Source organism: Phytophthora ramorum (genome assembly GCF_020800215.1).
Source record: "Phytophthora ramorum isolate Pr-102 chromosome Unknown Phyram_PR-102_s0009, whole genome shotgun sequence".
Classification (NCBI taxonomy): Eukaryota; Oomycota; class Peronosporomycetes; order Peronosporales; family Peronosporaceae; genus Phytophthora; species Phytophthora ramorum.
The window spans coordinates 817563-840174 of record NW_027150655.1 but is presented as its reverse complement, the minus strand read 5'-3'; the positions used below and the strand labels follow the sequence as shown (position 1 = coordinate 840174).

At 55.4% G+C, this 22612-nt stretch overlaps 11 protein-coding genes across 11 annotated transcripts; 8 read left to right on the top strand and 3 right to left on the bottom strand.

Annotated features, from left to right (window-relative positions):
* Positions 1 to 95: 95 nt before the first annotated feature.
* On the bottom strand, positions 96 to 1504 carry KRP23_9975 (putative acyltransferase; the record flags this gene model as incomplete). The annotated part of the gene is made up of 4 exons (XM_067895597.1): positions 96 to 244; positions 331 to 418; positions 496 to 1294; positions 1368 to 1504. The coding sequence occupies 4 exons, from the start codon at positions 1502 to 1504 to the stop codon at positions 96 to 98; spliced, it is 1173 nt and encodes a 390-aa protein (XP_067741798.1).
* Positions 1505 to 1955: 451 nt separating this feature from the next.
* On the top strand, positions 1956 to 3236 carry KRP23_9974 (uncharacterized protein; the record flags this gene model as incomplete). The annotated part of the gene is made up of 7 exons (XM_067895595.1): positions 1956 to 2006; positions 2071 to 2292; positions 2368 to 2475; positions 2548 to 2643; positions 2709 to 2792; positions 2858 to 3063; positions 3149 to 3236. The coding sequence occupies 7 exons, from the start codon at positions 1956 to 1958 to the stop codon at positions 3234 to 3236; spliced, it is 855 nt and encodes a 284-aa protein (XP_067741797.1).
* Positions 3237 to 4206: 970 nt separating this feature from the next.
* Positions 4207 to 4914, top strand: KRP23_9973 (uncharacterized protein; the record flags this gene model as incomplete). The annotated part of the gene is made up of 1 exon (XM_067895594.1): positions 4207 to 4914. The coding sequence occupies one exon, from the start codon at positions 4207 to 4209 to the stop codon at positions 4912 to 4914; it is 708 nt and encodes a 235-aa protein (XP_067741796.1).
* Positions 4915 to 5042: 128 nt separating this feature from the next.
* KRP23_9972 (Serine/threonine-protein kinase PLK4) lies at positions 5043 to 7520 on the top strand (the record flags this gene model as incomplete). Its single annotated transcript, XM_067895593.1, has 5 exons — positions 5043 to 5075; positions 5147 to 5604; positions 5677 to 5838; positions 5911 to 6013; positions 6093 to 7520. 5 exons carry the CDS (start codon positions 5043 to 5045, stop codon positions 7518 to 7520), a joined length of 2184 nt encoding a protein of 727 aa, XP_067741795.1.
* Positions 7521 to 7622: 102 nt separating this feature from the next.
* Positions 7623 to 8969, top strand: KRP23_9971 (uncharacterized protein; the record flags this gene model as incomplete). The annotated part of the gene is made up of 1 exon (XM_067895592.1): positions 7623 to 8969. One exon carries the CDS (start codon positions 7623 to 7625, stop codon positions 8967 to 8969), a length of 1347 nt encoding a protein of 448 aa, XP_067741794.1.
* Positions 8970 to 9182: 213 nt separating this feature from the next.
* Positions 9183 to 9551, top strand: KRP23_9970 (uncharacterized protein; the record flags this gene model as incomplete). The annotated part of the gene is made up of 1 exon (XM_067895591.1): positions 9183 to 9551. One exon carries the CDS (start codon positions 9183 to 9185, stop codon positions 9549 to 9551), a length of 369 nt encoding a protein of 122 aa, XP_067741793.1.
* A 101-nt stretch (positions 9552 to 9652) lies between these two features.
* KRP23_9969 (Calcium/calmodulin-dependent protein kinase type 1D) lies at positions 9653 to 10705 on the bottom strand (the record flags this gene model as incomplete). Its single annotated transcript, XM_067895590.1, has 1 exon — positions 9653 to 10705. One exon carries the CDS (start codon positions 10703 to 10705, stop codon positions 9653 to 9655), a length of 1053 nt encoding a protein of 350 aa, XP_067741792.1.
* Positions 10706 to 11579: 874 nt separating this feature from the next.
* On the top strand, positions 11580 to 12603 carry KRP23_9968 (uncharacterized protein; the record flags this gene model as incomplete). Its single annotated transcript, XM_067895589.1, has 4 exons — positions 11580 to 11634; positions 11724 to 12077; positions 12156 to 12290; positions 12362 to 12603. 4 exons carry the CDS (start codon positions 11580 to 11582, stop codon positions 12601 to 12603), a joined length of 786 nt encoding a protein of 261 aa, XP_067741791.1.
* Positions 12604 to 13089: 486 nt separating this feature from the next.
* KRP23_9967 (Serine/threonine-protein kinase ark1) lies at positions 13090 to 14178 on the bottom strand (the record flags this gene model as incomplete). Its single annotated transcript, XM_067895588.1, has 1 exon — positions 13090 to 14178. The coding sequence occupies one exon, from the start codon at positions 14176 to 14178 to the stop codon at positions 13090 to 13092; it is 1089 nt and encodes a 362-aa protein (XP_067741790.1).
* Positions 14179 to 16246: 2068 nt separating this feature from the next.
* On the top strand, positions 16247 to 17562 carry KRP23_9966 (Golgi reassembly-stacking protein 2; the record flags this gene model as incomplete). The annotated part of the gene is made up of 5 exons (XM_067895587.1): positions 16247 to 16441; positions 16514 to 16717; positions 16787 to 16941; positions 17010 to 17200; positions 17270 to 17562. The coding sequence occupies 5 exons, from the start codon at positions 16247 to 16249 to the stop codon at positions 17560 to 17562; spliced, it is 1038 nt and encodes a 345-aa protein (XP_067741789.1).
* A 4708-nt stretch (positions 17563 to 22270) lies between these two features.
* On the top strand, positions 22271 to 22612 carry KRP23_9965 (putative adenosylcobalamin-dependent ribonucleoside-triphosphate reductase; the record flags this gene model as incomplete). The annotated part of the gene is made up of 1 exon (XM_067895586.1): positions 22271 to 22612. The coding sequence occupies one exon, from the start codon at positions 22271 to 22273 to the stop codon at positions 22610 to 22612; it is 342 nt and encodes a 113-aa protein (XP_067741788.1).

Here is a 22612-nt window from a genome sequence, read left to right as displayed (position 1 = left end):
ATTTTTGACATTCATTCCTAGGGCAAGCGTCTACCTTCCAGCATACCCGAATGCAAGCAAGCACACGCATTGCCAAGTCGGCTCTCTGGCTCATCTTACATGTACTTCGCCTGGTGACGCTTGAAGTGATCGTGAGTCTTGGCGGCGCGCTCCAAAAAGAGATTGAAAATGTAAGGCCACCAAAAGTTCGTGGTGCGGTCGTAAACCGAGTACACGAAGCAGTAGACTACCCAAACGAAATACACTGGAGCACAATAACGAGAGTCAACGCCATGTTGAGGTCAGTTGTGATGACATCGCGCAGGTTGAGCTACCATATAGAGTACGTACGTGGGAAGAACAGCATCATCACGAATGGCAAAATAATGCACGACAGCGTGATACCAAGCCACAGTCGGAAGACAGCTCCCACCGACGACTGAGCCAACAAGCAAAGCACGTCATCAAACATTAACATTTCTTCCTCATAACACAGTAGCACTCTCATCCACGTACCGAGAGCTCAATCTCCACCGCTTTCTCGTCAGCCGGGAACTGTTGGTGCTTGATGAAATAGTTCAGTCTCTCCTCCTTTTCCTTCCAGCGCGCATCCAAAAATCCCTGCAAATCCGTCGCGGCGTCTTCATAGCTAAATTTCCGCGAGTGGATCGCCACACGGCCCTGCGGCGCCTGGCCCGCCAGGAGCGACTTCATCGACGGCACTTCCGTGTCAACCTTGCGTCCATAGCCCATGTCAAACGTGGGCACCTCGCCCGAATACGACGGGAACGCCAGTGTGAAATCGTAAATGTCGGGCTTGGCCTCTGCCACGGCGTCCAGAATGATCTGCATGCCCGTCGTACGTGGCAGCAGCACTCGCTCGAACTTGGGCCGGTCCTCCCGGGCTGCGAACACCTGGCTCTTGGTCACGTATTCGCTGTGGATGGTCGTTCCTTCAGGAAACAGCACGAGCCAGAAGGGAAAGTCGTCCGTAATGAGCCCATTCATGTACTTCTTAATGTGCTCCTCGTCCTGGTCGATGCGGCGGCGCAGGAAGAGGAACTGGAAAAGGCGCATGCCCCAGCCGATGATGGGCAGGTACTTGAGCTGGTCCTTGAGCACGATCTTGACGTTGCCCGCCGCCTTATGGTAGCGCGCAGCCTGCCAAATGTACCACCAGTCGGCGTCCACCTGGTGGTTGGCCAGGATGATCACCGGTCGCTGCGGGTCAGACGGCAGCTCGCCCGAGACCGATAGCTTGGTCCGCGGGAAGCTCGTGGACGTCACGTCAACCCATAGCGCTTGCGCCACGGACCTACGGGAGTGGGAACGTTAGGGAATGTGTATACAAGCAGAGTGATGGTCCATTCCACATTCAGCGGACGCACCCCATGAGGCGGCGATAGAGCGGCTTGTTGAAAGGCCGCACGAGGCACCAGAGGCAGAACTGCAGGAAGTTGATGCATGCGCTGTTGCAGAGGATCCACAGCAGGTTGAGCGCCGAGTACAGGTGGAACACCGCCATGGTGGCCGGTGGCAGAGCAGGTTTCCTCGCGAGGCTTTTCGAGCAGAATGCGGAATGCGCTGAGTCGGACCAGACGGATACTGCAGAGGTTGCAGCTGCGACTACGACGCATCACGATTGGACAAAAAGACGCATTGGAGACCAGTGGTTGGCGAAAAATGCCCCTTCATGGGTTCAATGCAGAGTCCGACGTGCGTCTGCAGTGCCCAAGGCTGCTATCTGCATTGCGAACTGAGTTCTAGCGGCTACGAACGGTCGACGCGTCGGGGCAACACCGCCACGCGAGATTGGTTGGGTGGCTATCAACCTGCATCATACAGAGCATTAAAGAGCAATAAATGTCAAGCTTGCCGATGATGAAGGCACAGTCGCAGGACAAAGCTGTAAAATTCGAACAAAAATAGCGAACATTCGTCTACAGATATAACAATTGCAGCTTGTGCAAGTCTCCATGCCGGAGGCCGGGACATGTAGCTGCACGCTGCAGGCGCGACTGCATCAGGTACAACCATAACATCTCGTCGAAGGCTTCAGTCTGGGTTGATTGATGGGTGAATACGATACAGGTAGAAAATGCTCGAAGCCGAGAGATGACGGCGCACGGTGAGCTTGTGCAGCAGCTGGAAAGCGAGCTAGAGAGTCGACACATCAGCGAGGCAGAGATCCGTCTCGCTGCCGCCAAGCTGCGGACGGAAAATTGCCGCCTGGAAGCCGAGCTCAGCGTAGTAAACGCAAAAGCGCGGCAGCTGCTCGAACAGCTAGACGCGCTGCGCACTGAAAGTACCAAGGTGAGCTCATAAGCGAGTGGCTCGCTTCAGTGTGTGTACTATGGAGGTGCTAAGCATATTCCTTTTAATTTGCAGCGTGAAGGCGAATTCAAAACCGCAATCAACGAGAACGAGCGTCGATTTCAAGCTGCTCGAGACAAGAACGACCAATTGCTCGAGGAAATACGGCAGCTCAACGTTGAGGTGTGTTTACGCCTCTTTGAGAAAAAAGTCTGGTCTTGAACATGATCAATCATTTGATGCGCCTGTGTGTAGCTCTCCGAGTGTCGAAATCAATTCGAGAACGCTTTGAGTGAAAAAAAGCTTCTACTGGCGAAGAATGAAGAATTGTGCTTGACAGCAAGTTCCCGGGTAAGATCTGCACTGCGTCAAAGGATGTAAGACATCAACTTCTTAAACTTTTTGCACGTCTATAGATTGCAGAAACTGAGAAACTTTCGACGGCATTGGTGAGCAAGCAACAGGAAATTGAGGCTTCTGCAGTGCGTTCACAAGTTCTGGTACGATTAAACTATAGTTCGTTCGTTTCTAAACATGCTCTTAAAATGTGGCTTGTTGCCCTCAGATCGACGAGCAAAATTTAATGCACGGGAGACTTCAGGAGGTGGAACGCGAAATCAACCGCACATTGGTGGCGCGAGATCGGGCTCTGCACTGGAGACGAAAGCGCAATGAGATACGGGATAACCAATTCCTATCTTATGGCGTCTTTCTTACTTGGAAATCGGTCTCAGTTCAGGCAAGATTAAGCTCTGCTGCCAAGATGGCACAGTGTAATGAGCACAATCGTGGTCGACTTCAACTCGTTGAACAAGAGGTGCTGAAGCGCTGCTCACAGGCAAAAGAGAATTTGCAGGGGTTTCGGCAAGCTTGTGCTGGCGAGCGAATGCGAATCCAGTTACTGCGAGACGAAATTTGCCAAGTGGAGCTACCGAAACTGCTAACACAACTTAAAGCTCTGCACAAAGGGTTTGACCGGGAAGGCCTCGAATCACAGCTCGAGAATAAACGATTGAGTCTCGGAAACTATCGAGCTCAGATTGATTTGTCGCGCCAAGAAAGTGAGCGTCGTTTGTACAAGATACAGAAGGCTCACGTAGCCCAGCTTGCTCGTCAGAAACGTCAAAAACTTGCTGCTTTTCAAGCGCTCGCAGCCCGGCGACAGCGAGAATCTCAATACCGCACCTTCAGCGCCTGGAAGGAATTCTACCTACGCTCGATTGTCGGGCAAGCTACGCATGCGGCGATGATATTCAGCTCGCCTCAAACTCAATTTTCTGCGGTGGACATCCTTAGCCCAAGTGACGATAGCGGGTTTCAGTCATGGGCAATGCCAGCTGCCATACGACCAACTTCAGTTCCTATTCAACTTGGCAAGGTGGGTCATAAGGACAGCCTCCGTTCTCCAATGTCCGAAGCGGCCACTCCTTTTGATGCAATGTGGCGGAAGTGGCGGCGTGTCGATGCTGGGATGGTAGGTAAAGGACAGAAACTTCGTCCTTCAAATTCATCATGCTAGCAGAATATAGTTAGTTATGTATGCTAGTTTCATTCAATTCATCGTCATGAATCGGCTCCAAAAACCCGAAGGTTGTGAGCAAGCACCAATCTGTACCCCCATGCAACATGGCTACTCCACGTGAAGTTCATCCTCGGACTCAGACTACGGCGCTGTACACGTCCTCAATCTCAATGAGGACGGAGCGTATAAATAGTGGATACCTCCGATTTGGCAGGCCTCAGCAAATCGATGTGGTTGGTGTTGAGCGCTGAGGAAATGAGCGTGACAAGTTGCAGATGGCTTGAGCATATGAATCTTCTTGCTTGCTGATCTGGGAGGCAACCGATCCTCCTCGGTGCAGCATATTGGTAAACTTGTCCAACTGCTCCCATCTATCGCTTCAGGCTAATAGCATGACGCTAGACGTCGACGGTGTGGGCACGAAGGGCGGCACAGTGAACGGAACCAGCGGCGGCGGCAGCACGCACCCGCCTCTTTTTGATTCTCCGTCCAAGCATGGTATACACCACACGATCGCAACATACATACCAACCGAGCAGCGTTTCCGATGGCAAGGCGGTGCCGGGGCTACGGACGCCCTGTACACCCTACCAACCAGCACCGGCGCTGGTCCAAAGAAGAGTTTTGGCAACAGTACACGTGAAGACTGGGACTTCGCCCGCAAGCGCGCAGATCCTGGAGCAGGTCCAGGTTCATATGAACCTGCGATGTCCTGCGGCATGCAAGTGAGTTCCGAGTGTCGGTCCTCGGGTTCCGCGGCATTTGAGAATGCCCCACGCGCACCTGTTCAAGAGAACACGACGGCGTCCCCAGGTCCAATCTACGACCTACCTCCAGTCATGGGTCGTGGCTCCACGGCACCCAAGCAAGGGACATCATTACGACCGCCTCTCAACGGCAAGAGCATTGGTCCCGGCCCCAATCTGATGCTCAAGGGGTCGTTCCGCGAGTGCCGGTCACTGGTATCCCCGACCTTCGGCACCGAACTCCGTCTCAGGTCACCCGGCTCTCAACAAACACCCGGTCCTATCTACGACTTGCGCCCCACCGGTTACCTCACGGGCCCTCGCCCTTCCTTCAGCCACGCCAAGCGCTTCTAAGACGACTTACGACCAGCGAAATGCCGACGTTGAAGTTACTTTTCCGAATTTCTAAATATTATATTTTGGTTAATTTATGTTTATGTTCAATTCCAGCCAATCAGATCGCATTACCACGGTCAACAAGCATGGAGCACTTGGACACTCCCCACTCGATCTCCGTGCGTCTCCCGCGCCTCCCAGGTTCCTCTTAGCTCTGCTCTCTAACTGTGTGCGTGTTTGTGATACGTAGGACTATACGCTGCTCGAGTTCCTGGGCGAGGGTGCCACTGCACAAGTGTATTTGGCCGAACACGAGGCATCCGGGGCTCATGTGGCCATTAAAGTGATCGACAAGCTACTGGTGCAACGCGCACAGTTAGAGAGCAAAGTGCGGCAAGAGATGGTATTACATGCTGAGCTGCAGCACCCACACGTGCTGCATGTGGAGAGTGTCTTCGAGGATGCTCGAAACTATTACATGGTGCTCGAGTACTGTGCGCGAAGGTCTCTTTCGGCCGTCGTCAAGACGCTCCCAGGACGCAGAATGGACGAACAGATAGGCAAGAAAATATTTCGTCAAGTGGTGGCCGGAGTCGTGTATTTACACGCCAGCGGCGTGATCCACAGAGACCTCAAGCTCGCCAATCTGCTGCTGGATGCCGAGGGACAAGTCAAAATCTCGGACTTTGGACTGGCAGCGAGACTCGGGTGCGAACTTGGGAGCTTTTTGGAGTTCGGAGGAGGTGGAAGCTCATTTTCTGTGGTTTTGTGGGGTTTTAGGGGCGACCATGTGACCATGTGCGGCACGCCGAACTTCATCGCGCCGGAAGTGCTGACGGCGGATGACGCACCATACGATGAGACGGTGGATGTTTGGTCGCTGGGGTGTATTTTGCATTGTTTGTTGCTAGGGAAGGCGCCATATGAAGGACGCAAAGTTAGGTGAGAATCAAGAGCACAAGTGGCGGTCGTTCATTGTTTGATCTAATGCGTGTATATATGTGAACCGTTTAGTGAAACGCTAGAAAATGTGGCGAATGCAGGGCAGAATCCACTGAAGTTCCCTGAGGGGTTTTCTTCGTCTGCTAGTGATCTTATCAAACGCCTGCTTACGGCAGTGAGTAATTGTGAACGAAGTAGAGTTCGCTCTGCTCATTTCTGAGTTTCTAAGCTGTTGTTGCTGTTGTCTGCTGAAGGATCCTCGCGGTCGTCCATCTGCCCAGCAAATACTGCTACATCCATGGCTACGCGAATCGTCCCAGAAGCGCTCTACCCTTCCATCTAACGGGAGGCGCAAATCTTTGCCGCGTGGGCAGCAAGCACTGCCTCCACGGACGTCCTCTGGGTCTCCTGAACAGTTACGGGAAAGTCGCAGAGCTGCCGTCATTCGATCAATGAAGAAGGAAGAATTGTTGCTATCATCATCCAGCTCATCGGTTCCGGTCACAATGCTTCCTAGGCGGCGGCGCACGCTCGGTGATAGTCGCGCTACCACTAAGCAGCGCGGATTGTACGAAGCGAATGCGAATCGGATAGACTTCTCGCGACGTCAGTCAGGGCCGTCTGCCCTTGGAAATAACAGCAGCGATAGCAGCTCCAGTATCGATGATGACGAAGATGATAGCATGGCCCTGCACGATGATTATAGTGATCTCTCTGAGCTATCATTACCGACTACTTACAATGATCGCGGAAAGCAGGGAGGAGAAAACGAAGAAGAAACGAGTGAAGATCAAGAAGACGAATTATCATCACTTCTTGGCGTTTCTAGAGGTACTGGGCCAGCGATATCGGTAGTGATCCATCTCGAACTGCAAGATGTGTCCTGTTTTGGTCTTACTGGAAGCAAAGATGACGACATGAATGACGCGAAGGTGCAGTTACAATGGAGCTGTAAGGAACCAGCGGAAGTCGCTAGGCCGCCAAAGTTTGAACTGAAAGTGTCAAACGGATGGGAAGTTGCCTACGATCCCGCTAGCGGGGTGCTCACTGCTACGACACCCGAACGTGACCCGTTGCGATATGAAATCCCAGGCGTAAATGGAGCGCGAAGTGGTTCGAACTCGGCTTCTGGATCCTCACGTGCGTCGACAATGCGATTCACTCAGCGTATGTACTTGCCGCCATTGGTTCGGTTATGTCAATGCCTCGCACTGCGTACAATGCAACTGCGCCAGATCGCGCTGCGTGGCCAAGCGAGCAAACTTCCATTCGTTCACTACGACACTCTTCCGGAGTCGCTACTCGAATCATTCCGATATCGATCCGGTCTGCTTGCCACTCCTTATCAAGCAACTGCCAATGGCGAAGTGCATGAGGAAAACTCGCCCAGTTTCGCCATAGAGGCTCAGCGTGGAGTTAATATTGCAGGCGTTGGACGTGGGTGGATTGACACCACGGGAGACCTGCGGGTTGTATATCTGGATGGGGCACAGCTCACATTGGCGGCAAGTGGATTGCAACTGCGTTTTCGGCCCTCTTGGGCAAATGGAGACGCAAATGTTCAAGAGGATGTGTTCGAGCTTCTCACGACCAGCAGCATGTCAGCCTTCTTACCGTCAGCGGTCAAGCACAAGCTGGAGAGCATCCCGGAATTTATCCGCCGTCTCAAGGCTGCTAGCTAATCCAATTATGGGCAACTACTATAGTAACGCCAAAACCGACGCTTGCTAGCTGGTGAGTGCTGACAGGTCCGTGTACAGACCTCAACGCAGCAGCGCCGCGATATGGAAACCTCGGCTGAATACTCCAAAGAGACAAAAGACAGCAGAGCCGAAGGGACCTTGGAATCCAGCAACAGCACAGAAGATCGTCTTCAATCGGCACAAGAACAGCTAGTGGAGCTTCAACTGTTGGCTCGTGCCGATCTTCAGTCGCCTGCTTCTTCGTTCACAATACCTTCGGTTGAGATAGCTGAGACTTCTTCATTACAGGATGAAGAGGTTGCGGCCCGTGATAGACTTCAGCCCACGGCAGGCGGGCTGAGCAGCTTTTCAGCTATTCTGGCAGCATCGAAGAAATTGGCGGCAACTTCGACTGACCTAGCGTATATGAATGCACCATTGGGCAATGACCCTGCATTGGGAATGGCAGCGCCTGTTTTACCGCTGGACCAGGCTCGTCAATCGCTCACAGTGGAGATTTTTGGGCGGTGCTCGAGTCCGAAATCGTCTGGAAAAGCCCTCCCGACACTGAGCGAGGAAACTGAGGGTGGGGAAGATGAAGAGGAAGAGGATATGAGGACACCTGAGACGGTCTTCGTCAGCACCGCTCCAACACTGGCTGACAAACTATCACGCTCACATACCGAAAAACTTCCTGTAAGGCAAGGGCAGGAACTGGATGAACCAGACATTGACGACGATGAATTCATCGAGATGCTGGAGCACCTTTCGCGAGGCAAGATTGACTTCCTGGCACTGACAGCTGAAGACCTCGCAGTACGTAAATTGAAGCGCGTACAGGCTGCGCTGAGAAGATCTCAAACCGCTACGCCGGCTATACCGTTCGTACGAGCACTCGTGTCGGTGGATATGTTGCGGCTACTGCTTCTTCGTCTTGGCGTGCAAACTGTTCGTGATGCCGTCTACCGAGCAATACGACAAATTGGCGAGAGGGAAGAAACAGCAGACCCCGTCGCGCTTATGACCAGCAGTAATATCGCCGCTATCGTGTTAGAGGTGCGTCGAGATCTCACGGCAGAAAGCAGCGTCGCGTCACCTCCGCCTCGCCGAACCACAGCAGCGACCAGCACCAAACACCACGTGCGTCGTTCTTCCAATATGTCTCCAAGACCCAGCAGCTCTCCCTCCTCATCAGTGTCTTGTTCACCTCGATGTGGAACGCCTCGAAGTCCCGCAGCCGACCGCCGCAGCATTTTGGCCAAGGAAGGCGCGCACGTGCTCATGCAAGAAAAGATAGTGTCGTTCGACCATCGAGGTCAGGCCAATGCGCTGCCTGCATTCCGAGTACGCGGCGCCAGTGCAACCTTCACCGACTCCGCCGCTAAGAGACGCCAACGAGGGCTGCAGTACGCCAACGATCACGTCACACACCGCACAGTCCACATGTAGCACCACCGACTTCAACTTGCCCTCATTTCCACCAATCCCGTCTCAATATCCTGATTTCTACCAATCCCGTCGTTTCAATCTTTATTAATTCATATATCCTAAGTACTGACTTCTTTCAACCACAAAACGCTTAGGATATCTACAGTTTCCATTCTTGTTGTTTTTTTCGCCACGTGCACAGTCGAAGATCATCAAGTCGCGCCACCAACCAACATGGTGCACATTATCAATGGCGAAATCGTCCCGGACGACGACCCGCGGGTGCGCGCGCGCCTGAACCAGCAGCAGGATCAGCAGCCGCACAGACGCTTCGGGTCGGTACACGGAGGCGGAAGCGCAGACGCTCCGCCCACCGCTGGCGCCGCTCCTCCAGCCGGCGCTTCGCCGCTGCAGGGACTAGCGAGACAGGTGGGACTTGAGGGGTCCGTAACCATTCCCGCGGTGCTGGGGCTGCCTGCTCGACCCGTGCAGAAGATTCACTTGGCGGTGGCTGCGCTGCTCACGGCGTTTTTCGGCTGGCGGGCGCTTGTGTTCCTGGCCTTCGCCTACTTTTTGTCGACGCAGCAGCCGAGACGCACATGATGACAAGTCTTTAGGAAGAGAAATAGGGGGTGGACACAGGAGGACAGCAGTGCTAATATACGACTTTTATTATGATGAGGGACAAGACAAGGGTGGACACTTCACCTTGTGAAGCAGTTGTAGGTGGACGTGTGGTGGTACTCGGAGGACAGGAAGGGGTGCTCGGCGACCTGCTCCAGCGTCGGACGCTTGGCTGGGTTCACATTCAGCAACTTCTCCAGGAGGTCCCAGACCACGTCCGACAGCTTGCGAGGGAAGACGCGATGCAGCTTGCGCACGCCGCCGCCGTGGCTCAAGACGCGGAACTGACGGTCATCGCCCGTGGGTTTCTCGACGAGTGGGGCTCCTGCCAACATGATCGCGAGCAGGACGCCCAGGGACCACATGTCGGCTTGCAGCGGGTCGTACGGTTTCTGGGTCGCGAACACCTCCGGAGCCATGTACCAGGCCTTGCCCACGCGTCCGGGAGCAAGCAACTTGCCGTGCTGCGTGGCCAGCCCGAAGTCGCACACGTGACAGACCCCTTCAGCGTCCAGCAGCACGTTTTCCAGCGAGATATCTCGGTGTGCCAATCCGTTCTGCTTCATGCACAGCAAGCCACGCACGACATCGCGGAGGAACCGGCGAGCGGTGGCCTCCGGGAGTCGACCGTCGAGCGGACTGTGACGTACCACGTCGAACAAATCACCGCCTGAACAAAATGGGAAGACGAGGTAGAGGTTCCCGCCGCATTGCACCTCTTCCTCCAGTAGCAACAGGTTGGTGGTTTGTGCAGCTACGAGTCTGCGGTGTACAGCGCGTTCCTGCTGCAGACTCTCGACGACGCGGATCTGCTTGCCGACCGTCACTTGGGCGCGCGCACAGCGGAGGTCCACGCGCTTGACGGCGAATTGGCGTCCGGTCTTGGTGTCGAGACAGAGCAGCACTTCTCCGAAGAGCGCGGGCGCCAAGGTCTCCAGTACCTTGAAGTCCGACAACCGCTGCGGCGGTGAGCGGGTGACGGTAGCGGAGACCGGCACACTGGGAGCGGATGGCAGCTTCTTGTTGCCTTTTTTGGGCGTCGTGGCGCTGTCCGACGACGATCCGCGGGGCGACGAGAAGGGCGACAAGGTGGCCGTCAGCATCGCATCCATGTAGCTGCGTAGGAGGCCCATGTTCACCGCCACGCAGGACAAGGCGGCCGAGTAGATTCAGGTGGCTTGTGCTCGCCGGAGGCAATTGGGGAATGAGTGCACCGCCCTGGTGGGTGGCTAGAGGTGCGTCCAGATAGATCCACCGCCGGAGACGTTCTCCCCGAAAGGTGGCACTGCCGTTTCCGTGCTCGTTTGAGAAATGAGCAAGTCCGGAGGACGCGAATGACTGCGGGTGACGTGTAGGGTGGTCTCCATGAAATCTATGGAAATGGCTTGGAGCGGCCCAATGCGCACCAGCGGATGCTCGTGACGCCGGCATCGGCGGCCGCCAAATCATCGCGGCTTCGCTCGAAGCGCACGCCAGAGTGGCTGGTAGTGGGAGATCACGCCGTGGCCAGCGGCGGCCCGGGCGCGACTCGCCAGCACAACTCAGCCCGTTATCGGCGCCTTCCTGCGCTTGGCCACGCGCGCTTCATGCCGTCGCACCGCATTTTTCTTTGAAAAAAGACAACGTGCAAGCTGAGCCTGGTGCTGAGATTTGGCGCCGGAGCATTTGGCTCCGCGGCGTAACGCTGGCACCTAAGCAGCTTTCGCTGCCATGCCTGGGCATGTTGCCATTTGCCATTTGCTCGCCTTAAGTACCGACGTTACTTGCTTGATGTTCGATGTAGTTCACTCTCGAAACGGCACTGGCTGAAGTTGAAGTGGTCGGCCAATCCGCGCCAGCTTGAAGTGCTCGGCCCGTCAATTTATAGCGACGATGCCGAGGGTATGGTCTCGAGGATGACTGGGCAATGCAAATGCGACGTTGTCGGTTGGTTCCTTTCACCTTCATCGGAAAACGTTTAGTCGTAGGGAGCGTATTGTCAGTTTGAAGGAGCCCCGCTTGGCCAGCATGCGCGCTTGCCTTGTATTCAGCGCGCTGCTCGCGACTACCTGGATCGCACAGGGTATCTGCACACACTTGCGCTCGATCTCCGACACTAGCGAACTAATTGCGTCCTGTTCTGTCCTGCGTTTGTTGTTGACGGTGTCGCAGTGGAGGCGGCCGCATGTGCCGAGATCTGCTACACGACCGAGCTGACGGGGTTCGCACCGGGCGGCACTCCCGGATGCACGTGCAGCGGCTCGACGGCAGGAGCACGCACCGGAGCAGGGGACTGCAACTGCGGCCAGTGTTACGAGGAGACCCAGGGTCTTATTATCGGCTTCGCCATCAACAGCGACGGCACCTGCACCTACGGCACGGACTGCGGAAACTGCGAGCTCGTGTCCAGGTCGCCGACCAGCTCATCGACCAACCCACCTACCAACACGACCTCCACGCCAACGCCAGTGCCGGCCACTTCGGCCCCAAGCTCGGGGTCTTCTTCGTCCACTACCACTTCTATCGGTAGGAAGCAACCCTCGAAGCTGTAGACGCGCCATTGCTAATTCGCTGCTTGATGGTGTCCGTTGGAAATGTTTGCAGGTGCCTCTGCCTCTGAGGGTTCAGCGGCAGATTCCTCTTCTTCCGCCACAGCCTCGAGCTCTGAGTCTGGCAGCAGAAATTCAAACTCAAAGGATAAGGTTGGGAACAGCGCCGGCAGCAAGTCAGGCAGCAAAAGTGAGTAAAATGCATATTGGACTGCCCGCCCAAGGGGCTGCATGCTAACACGACGCCTGCTTCGTGAGCAGTAAGGGACGAAGGCCTGAGTCTGTGGCAGATCGTGCTGGCAATTTGCTGCACCGTGCTGATCTTCATGGTGGCCGTCGTGTCTGTGTTTGCGTGCTACTGCAAGGCGCGCAGCCGTCTATACGAGCACGAGGAGGACCAAGCTAGCTACTACAACCAGGTCGCCCAGCAAACGCCCTCCTACCAGCCTTGGGTTCCTAACAGGACCGCACAGCCAGTAGATAGTAAATCGAACATTGTCTAAAGGTTTTTACTGCTCTGCTGCGTTCCGTTGAGAGAAGACGAAAGTTAAGATGAAACCATACATGCAGAGCGCAATCGCTGGCAAGTTGGCCGTGGCAACGCACGAGAACAACAGGTTAAGCAGGTACAACGTGCACCTGTCGCCTCAGCATCGTGTACGTTAAACCCAAGGTTTTGGCATCTGGTGAAACGGAGGTTGAAGTGAGAGGCAACTGGTTGAATGGTGATGACAAAGTCTGCTTCTTGAGCCTTATCGCTATGCGTACATGCGTCTATCTAAGTTAGACTACTTTTGATGTTTCTACTTGTCTTACAAATGGATGGTAATTGTGGGCACGCAGCCGAATAAATACACGTTCCCCCCAACGTCCAGTGTCCTGCGGCCCCCGAGTGCGTGGGCAGGATCAGCCGACAGGCTGCTGCGATGTGGCCGATTGATAGCGACCACGAGCTCCGCGAGCCCACGTAAACGACGGCCTAGCCACCTTCAGGCGGCGTTCGCGAGGCGCTTGGCGTGCGCGCGCTTGGACCCGTGCACGGCCATCACGCGTTTGTTGTGCCGGCGCGAGAAGAACCGGTGGATCTTGTGGAAGAACAGGCGGCAGCCGCTGCGCTCGACGCCGTCCGACTCGGGGCGCGCCGAGTACATGGACGGCGCGGACGAGTACGAGGCCGTGGATTGCGGCGTCTGCTTGTTGGGGACCTGCTGGGGCGACACGAGGGCGCTGGAGCGCAGCAGGAACGGGTGGGCCACCACGTCGTCCATCGAGAGGCGCTGGTCCGGGTCCACCTCGAGCATGGCGGCCAGGAGGTCAATAGCCGCTGCAGGGAGTTCGTCCGTGAGCCCCCAGCGGTCGATGAGCTTCCGCACACCCTTGTTGGCGATGAGGCGGAAGCGTGCGTCCGACGCCGACGCCGTCTCTACGGGCGGCGCGCCGATGAGCATGATGAAGAGCATGACGCCGAGCGACCAAACGTCGGCTTTGGCGGCGTCGTACTGCACGCCTGCCAGCACCTCAGGCGCCATATAGAAGAGCTTGCCCACGGTCTCACGGTTGCGCTGGGCTGTGGACGCCGCGAGCCCGAAGTCACACACCTGGCACTGGTCGTCCGCCGTCACGAGCACATTCTCGAGCGACAGGTCGCGGTGCGCGAAGCCGCTGGCGTGCAGGAACTGGACGCCGCTCGCGATCTGCCGCATGTAGCGCGTGACGACGGGAAGCGGCAGCTTGCCGTCCGGGGCCGCGCTCACGAGCTCGTACAGCTCGCCGCGCGCGCAGAAGCTCGACACGAGGTACAGATACCCGTCGAACTCGATCTCGTCGCGCAGCTTGAGTAGGTGGCGGTGGCCGCCCACGCGGTTGAGCTGGTGGTACAGCGCGCGCTCTAGCGCCACGTTTTCGCGCACCTTCTTGTTGCTCGCGAGCGTGAGCTGCGCGCTGGCTGCGCTCTGTAGCACGCGCTTGACGGCCACGAGGTCGCCCGAGGGCTTGTGCTGGCACAGCAGCACGTCGCCGAAGAGCGCGGGCGCTAACCGCCTCTGAATCACATAGTCGTCCAGCTTAGCCGCCATCATGTCGGAAGAGCGTGTTCGTACGGAGCGCGCAAATTGGGTAATGAGCGGCCACGGAGCGGGCGCGATCTGAATGGGTTCGGCCGTTCTGTTGCGGTTTCTCATATGGGGGCAATCAGACGACCGACGCGCATAGTGGAGGCAAGTGTTTTCCGGCAGAGGGAAACGATCGGGAATTGGAAGAATAAGCGAGTGCACCTGCATTTGCCGGATCCTGAGTTTTGCCGTGGCTGGCTGCGGCAGATTTTAGGCCTTGGAGGAGCCTTCTTGCCGTATGTGCAGTGCTTGGCTCCAGTCGGGGGCGCGGTGTGTGAGTGCCTCGGGCAGACTTGCGCCCGAAGAAGGCCAGGTGTGACGTGGCGGGCGACTAAGACGCGAACCTGCTCTTTTCAGCGGCGAAACGGATCCGTTGCCTGAAAATCGCCAAAATTCCCTTGCTTTGCCGCATGAGTTAGAGGGACAAAAGTGGAGTTTTCGCGGAACTCGACCGTGAATTTTGGGCTGGAGCACCGTTTGCGGCAACAATTGAGTTTGTGCTGGTGTCTGCTCGACTCGCGGCTTTCCCCGGATTTGAATGCAATGCCGCCGTTGACTGCGACTGGAGACGGTGCTATTGAGACAAATGGCTACCGTTGTGCAGTTGTGCGCAATTTTGCCGCCAGGGTGGTGCGATCCGGGCGCTGGCGCGCGGCCATTGGTCGAGCGGTGCCGAAAGTACCAACCTCTTGGAGTTAAGTGTTGATGCCATTTCGACCGCGCAACTTGATGCCTTGTGCCTCCAGATGGCGGCATCTGCTGCCGCGCTGACATGGGACTGTGGAGAGAGCTTCAACCGCGCGTCCGGTTGCGCCCGTGTCGCGCGGGATGTCCATGCAAAGCTTCACGGCCCGTGCTGACAGCGGCGATCAGCGTGAATAAGTTGGATTAGAGGCAGCTTCGGGGCGTCGCAGCAACAACAACAGCGCGACGCTGGGTACGACCGGAGATCACCACAATGCGATGGAGGCCGCCGCGCGTACATGTTGGACAGCACGGACTTGTATTGTAAGGCAGCGAGGCATGCGTCGACAGCCGTGCAATGCTGCGTTCGCAGCTACAGTACATGCAGCAGTCAACACCAGCGAAACTCCAAATCAGCTTGCACCAGAAGAAGATCGGAAACGGGCCTGCTGCGCCCGTCGCCATACTGGAACGGCTTCACCGCCGTTTCCAATGCGCTCATGGCCGGCAGCGAATGCAACACCACACGCAGGCGCGCTAGCCACGCAACTCGCAAAGTGTTTTGTTGTTCGCCTGTAAGACGCTCGTCGCTCGGATAACGATGACCCGAAAATCGACTAATGCAGTATGTACGTGCTCCACACCACATTTACCTTTTTACGACTCGTAATTACAAGATCTACTAGCCAATCGCAGCGCGCAGTAACCATTGGTGTTGAACGTTGCAGCTGTGCGGGTGCGGCACTTGGATCGGCATTCCGACAATTGCGGCTCGCAGACACAGGTCCATTTTCCCAGACGATCATCTATTTGCAAGGAGGTTCCAGTGATGTCCAACTTTTGTTTTGGAATTACCGTCCGAAGAAGAATGAGGATATAAACTGGCTGTTTTTTACTGAGGAACTCTCCGTCCACCTATTTGCGTGTTGCTGCGTGTGTACATTCTAGTGCGTGGGATAAGTGATGAATAGCTTTATATTCTGACACCTCTTGTATGAGTGCGGGGGATGGCGATTCGCACCGCGTGCGGTCGCGTACCTTCGTGCGTTGAGCAGAATCATGATTTACCTTCTGATCTCCCATCACCAGCAGCTTAAGTCATTTTCGCTGCCAGCTAGTGGCAGCCGCGTACGTTCGGTGACGATACAACCAATCATCTAATAACTTTCGTTCTTCCTAACACACCGTGTGGAGACTTTCCTATTCCGAGAACTACGCATCAACACCTTGTATATCTTGCTCAGCTGCTGAAGTGCAGCTCATCGTTCACGCGCCATATTTCGTACTTAGCCGAACTCTAAATTTGGTGCTGACGTATTTTAGTTGTGGTGTACTGCCACATTCGCAATCAATGGGTAACAAGGGCTCGACCCTCGCTGGGGGCGAGGAGGACCATCGCCACGACGCCAGCAGAGATGACGGCGCAGTCGAGGGTGGCGAGAGCTGCGGCTTCCGCGTGTTAGGCATCCAGGAGCAGTCCCCGGCGTCGGCCGTGGGCTTCGTGAGCTTCTTCGACTTCATCCTCGAGGCCAACGGCATTCGCCTCGTACGCCGTGTGCGCCCTAATTGAAGCGCGCTTCGTGCCTAATAGAATCTTCTGCAACGTGCGCTATTTTAGGACACTAGGGACGCAACCCTAATGGAGCTCATCGCACAGAGCGAGGACCGCCCCATGCAGCTCAAGGTATTCAACGTTAAGGCGCAGACGACGCGGGAACTACAGCTCACGCCCAGCCGCAAGTGGCCGGGCAAGGGCTTGCTGGGCGTCACCATCCGCTTCGACTCGTACGAGGGCGCCGAGGACCAACTACTGCACGTGCTCGTACGTGTGTCAAAATGCTGCAAAATGTGGTGAACAGATATCTCAGAATGTGGATGTCAATGGGTGCAGGATGTAGCAGAGTCATCGCCGGCAGAGCGCGCGGGACTTCGGGCGGACGTGGACTATTTACTGGGCACGCCCGAGCGGGTGTTCACTGACGCTGAGGACCTGCACGACGAGATTCTGGACGCACTGGACGGGTCGTTCCAGTGTTATGTGTACAAGTAGGTGGTGACTGTTGGTCTGCAGGTGGTAGAGGGGGACATTTTGGCTAATGTGTGTTGTTTGCCAGTTCACTGGAGGACCAGGTTCGTATCGTGTCGATCGTGCCTACCGAGCGCTGGGGAGGTGATGGAGTGCTGGGTGCAGAGGTCGGCCACGGCTATCTCCATCGGCTGCCGTCGGTGTGCCGTGGCACGATCGGCTCCTCTGTGGGCTTCGTCAATCTGTCTAAAGATGCTAGGGCAGCCACGGATGCGTTCTGTAAGATGGGATTCATTGATGATATATTTTCGCTGCGAGAGTCTAATTCGTCATTTTGATGCTTAACAGTGAAGCCGCAGCGGTTTATGGAACAAGTGCTAACTAATGAAACGGAGTCACAAAACCAGCGAGAACACGAGGCAGAGTCGGCATCGCAGGATGCTTCCGACGGTGACACTCTCCAAGCAGGCGCCTCGACAAGTGAGGTAGCTTTGACGCAGCAGCAGGATACAGGATTAAATTCTGAAGCCGCTTCTGAGACCACCACAGCAGAGGCACCTTCGCCGACAAAGCCCCGATACACAGCACGCATGGATCACCAATTCCCTATCTCGACTGTCGCCGTACTCGCTGATCCGTGAGAGAAGGTAAATGAATGGAGAGGCAACTTGCAAGTATTTTTTTACGTTGTTATATTGGATCATCATGCGTGTCGCGACCAGGCAGATCTGTGGTGAAGTGCTATGGTACATGTAGCTCTGAGCGAGCTTGTGTTGACTGCAATGAATGGTAGTTAACCTTTTATAAACAGGTTACGATCAAGCGGTGGGACGTGCAAAGTGCTGTGCTTATACTACCTCTTCTGGTGGTTGATGAAACGCAGCGACAGTAGCGCCAAAAATCGAATGCCCACAATGAACGCGATGACAATACCAAAGTTGCGCCAGATCTCGTCGTACTTGTACTCGAACGTGGACTCGACGTACTCCTTGATGGTGGTGTGGCTGATGGTCACCGGCGGATTCGTCATCGGTTGGCAACCGAGACTGCTGCCAACATTCACGTACTGCTGCGTCTGCGTGTCGTACGTGGGGAGGGTATCACAGTCGCTGAATATGTAAGCTGCCAAGATCGCGAGTGGGTAACGCTGCGGACAAATCGTGTAGAGCCACTTGTAACCCGACGGGATGGCGTTGGCCGGCGGGTTGAATCCCATGAAAAGGAAAAGAATCGAGTTGAGCATAACACCCAAGAGAGCAGCAACCTCCACACTCGGCAGGGCGTACACCAGCAACTGACCAAGATACGTTTGCAGAAGAACCAGCAACGACGTGTTGATCCAGTATAGCACTGCAGTTCCGAAGCCCGTGAAGCCCACCATCCAGTAGAAGATGACCGTGTAGAGCAGCATGGAGCCGAAGACGTACGGGATCTCGGCAACAGTCGAGCCCACAAAGTACCAGAGCGCATTGTACGACTGCGCCGCTCGTTCACGGTAGAACGCCTCGCGATCTTGGGATGTAATCGGCAGGACGCTGTTGAAGGCCACCACACCATTGAACAGTGTTGTCATGAAGACCATACCGACGCCAGCGTTAACTCCCTGGTACGAGGTGTACGACACACTCACGTAGATCAATCCGAACAGCAGACCCAACAGAGGAGCGATAGCGAAACGTGTCAGGTTGTACGACGGCGTTCGCCAGTACAAGTTCATGAATCGCCCCACCAAAGCCGTCATCTGTGTCCACGAATTGGCCGCACGCTTCTGCGCAAACACAAGCTCCGTTGACCCGGGCGCAGGAACTGACACACCCTCTGTCGCCAGGTGGGTATCCATCGCACGCTTCGTATCGCTCGAGTCGAACACATCCACAAAGTCCACCGGGTTGTCATTCAAGTGGTTGACACCTGCACCGATGCACTCAAGCATCCACGTAGCAGGATTGTAGCCCATGGGAAGCGGTTGCACCCCCGGGATCGCCTCGAAGTAGTCCACCATCGTCTGAGCGCGCTTGCCCAGGTCACCGAAGTACACCGTCTGGCCACCACGCTTCAACAGCAAAAGCTTGTCGAAGAGCATGAACACCTCGGTGGAAGGCTGATGAATCGTGCACACAATGGTGCGACCCGTGTCGGCCACCTTGCGCACACCGTCCATGATAAGTTTGGCAGAGCGGGCATCCAACCCGCTCGTGGGCTCGTCCAGGAAGAGTACTCGTGGGTCGGCAGCCAGCTCCACACCGATCGTAAGTCGCTTCATGCGCTCAGTGGGACTACCGCGCACAATCTCATCTGCCACGCCCTGCAAGTCCAGCAACTCCAAACACTCTTCCACCGAGTCGTACTTCTGACTATCGGGCACTGAGCTGTCCTGCCGCAGGAACGCGCTAAACACCAGCGCCTCACGGATAGTCGACGCGTCCGAGTGGATATCCATCTGCTCGCAGTAGCCCGTGCAACGCCGAATCGCCAAGTCGCTCGCCTCGTAGCCGTTGAGCAAGATCTTGCCCTGGATCGTGCCGCCAGTCTTGCGACCGGCAATCACGTCCATGAGTGTCGTCTTGCCTGCTCCCGTAGACCCCATGAGTGCCGTGATGGAACCTGGAAGTGCATATCCGTTGATACCCTTGAGTAGCGTTAGTGACTCCTTTGGGTTGTGTGGATCCGGGACGGAGTACCATAGGTCCTGGAAGGCGATGATGACGGGTTCGAACTTCCGGGTGGTGGCCCTCACGTGGAGTGCGACGTCTTCATCAGCAGTTTGTGCGTCATTGGCCGGTGTCTTCCGTCCGTTGGTGGGGGTCATGGCCAATGTGTAGTCATCGGTGGCGGCAGCAGTTTCCACAGTCAAAGTAATGTGCTCGGGGCTTTCGTAGCGCTTGTACTCGAGCACAAGCACACCGAAAAACAGGAAAATGATGTACGTGGCTAGCAGAAACACGATCCCAAGCCAAACCCAGTTCTTATCTGAAGGAACATCGTACAGTGACAAGAAGTACTCGCCCATCTTCATCTGGTACTGAGTGCAGTAGTCAACATCCTCGTAGATGCACACATCAAATTCGTCCGACCGGTACTGGTTCACTGCAATTCCACGCAGGCACCATGCAATGGGGTCAAGCCAGTAAATCCATATGAAGTAATCCGGCATCTCACTTTTCGGCACAACAAATCCCGCAAAGACCACGAAGAAGAGAACGGAGACCATCGACAGAGGCTTCGCGAGGTGCAAATTTGGCGAAATAGCAGCCAAGAAGAAGAACCACGCAGCGAAGGCCAAGATTGTCAACAATAGCAGGATCTCGAAAATCACGAACGCCTTCACAGACGATTTCAACCCGCACATCCAGTAGACAAGTGAGCCAAAGACGATTGTCTCCGCGAGTGCCCAGGGAATTTGACTGACGGAGTTGGCCAGAACGTAGGCCGACGTACGGAGAAAGTTCGAGCCACGCTGCTTGTAGAATATGGGTCGAGCATCGCAGTAGGTTGGAATTTGTGCAGCTTGACCAAGTCCGAGAAACAGCACCGACTGGAACAGGACTCCCATCACAACTTGAGCGCTTGTTGCATCCAGCTGATAGAATGTGCTGCCATAGAGGAGGCCAATCAAGATCACCATGAAACCCCTGCCTCGGATAAACGCGACGTTGCGCATCATAACCATCATCTGCCGCTTGAATATCGTGAGCGTATTCTCCTGGAATGACTGGTGGAATTCTGGCATTGGCTCCATGTGAGCCTTCACGTTAGCCACCAAATTTGGTTTCAGTGGCTCATCGAGTCGTGATAAGGTATCGCGAAAGATCCTCGATTCTTGGAAAATATCACCGAATTCGGCAGCTGAACGAGGATGTCTTGTCATCCCAACAGGAAGTGCATTCTGATACTTGACCTGCTGGTTCGTGCCAAGATCCAACAAAAAATCTGCCGTGTCACGATGCGGCGGACATTGGAAGCCTAGACTCTCGAAGTAAGGAAGTGCATGGTCACGGGGTCCATGGTACATCACCTCACCGGCGTTCAGAATCAGCACGTTGTCAAACAACGCGAAGATTTCAGGTGACGGCTGCAGCAGCGAGATCACCACCGTCTTGCCGAGCGTCTTGGCAATGCTGCGCTGCGTAGTGATAATGTCGAATGCTGTGGCACTGTCCAGGCCCGTACTAATCTCGTCCATGAGGGTCATGTACTTCATGCCAAACTCCATCTCACCCGTCGTCACACGCTTGCGTTCACCACCAGAAACGCCACGCAGCATACCGTTGCCAATAATGGTGTCTTGGCAATTCTGCAGTCCGAGCTGCTCGATGACAATGTCAGGGTAGTGCTGGAACAGCGTCTGCACCGTCTTCAAAGCCTCGAGGTTTTCATCCACAGACCCGTTGGCCAGCAACTCCTCACCACGTCGTAGCAGTTCTCCACCCGTGAAAGCATGAGCGAACTCGAGCGTCTCCTTGACAGTGAGCGTCGGGAAGTGCACGTCGTGCTGGTCCACGTACGTGACGAACTGCGGCAGGCGACTGCCCAGCTCCTGCTGCGGCACTCCGTTGTACGTGATGTGTCCATCCACAGTCACGCGCTTCTCCTGCGGGAAGCGGCCGCTCAGCACCTTCATGAGCGAGGACTTGCCGGAGCTCGGCTGGCCCAGCACGAGCGTGATGGTGCCCGGCTCGAACACGCCGCTGAAGTTGCGCAGGATGGTCTTGTGCACCACGTGCTTCTTGGCCGAGAGCTTGCGCGCCGCCGTCTTGATGGTGTGCGTGAGCGTGGGCAGCTCTCGGCCGTCCTCGTGTCGGCCCACGACCACGTCGACCTCGACGCTGAGGTTCTTGACGCGCACCTCCATCTGAGGCAGCGGTCGACCGAGAGCGGCCTGTAGCGTGGTGGCGAGGTGGTCATTGAAGGCTTGGGAGCCGTTGGTCATGAGCGCCTTGGCCGCCGTTTCCTCCAGCTTGGATGTCTCCATTGTGGAAACGGAAGACTCGGCTTGGGGCTGATGCACTGGAAAGCAAATTGAAGAGTGAGGTGAGACTGGCCAAGCGATTGGAAGCGCGTGCCCGACTCAACATGTTGAAGCGCGACTGGTTGTGACAATCATTCTGCGTGATGGTCAACCTGATGAACTTGATATAACGATTTGTACTTTGTTATTTTGATAATCGATGACGTGATCAAATAAAGTTGCTGCACCACAGTCTTTAATAAACGGTAAAACTCTAATATTACATGTTTGCAATGAATTGCGAAAGGTTTTTGTCGGAGTAAACGCTCTTCGCTCACCGAAAGTTGACTCCGAAAGGGGATGGGCACGGAGTCAACCTACCAATACAGTTGGTACTGTTGATGCCGCACGAAGTGAAAGGCAAGTTGACTTTTTGTGACGATTCAGCCACGACAGACTGGAGGACTTCGGAAGGCTCGCAGCTTGCGCACATGCTCGACTACTTCCAGTACCAACTCAAGGGCATCAGTCTGTTACCGAAGCTGGAGCTGGGCGCTTACAAGCAGATGCCATACGAGGAGATCAATGCTCGTACCTATCACAAGATGAACCAGAGCATCGAACCACTGCAGTTCAACGTGATTCAGTCCACCGAGGTCCTGGACGTCCTTGATAAGTATGTCCATCGGCCTGCTCAGTTGCGAAATACTTCGTTAAGTGGCAGGAAATTGGTCGACTTCTAA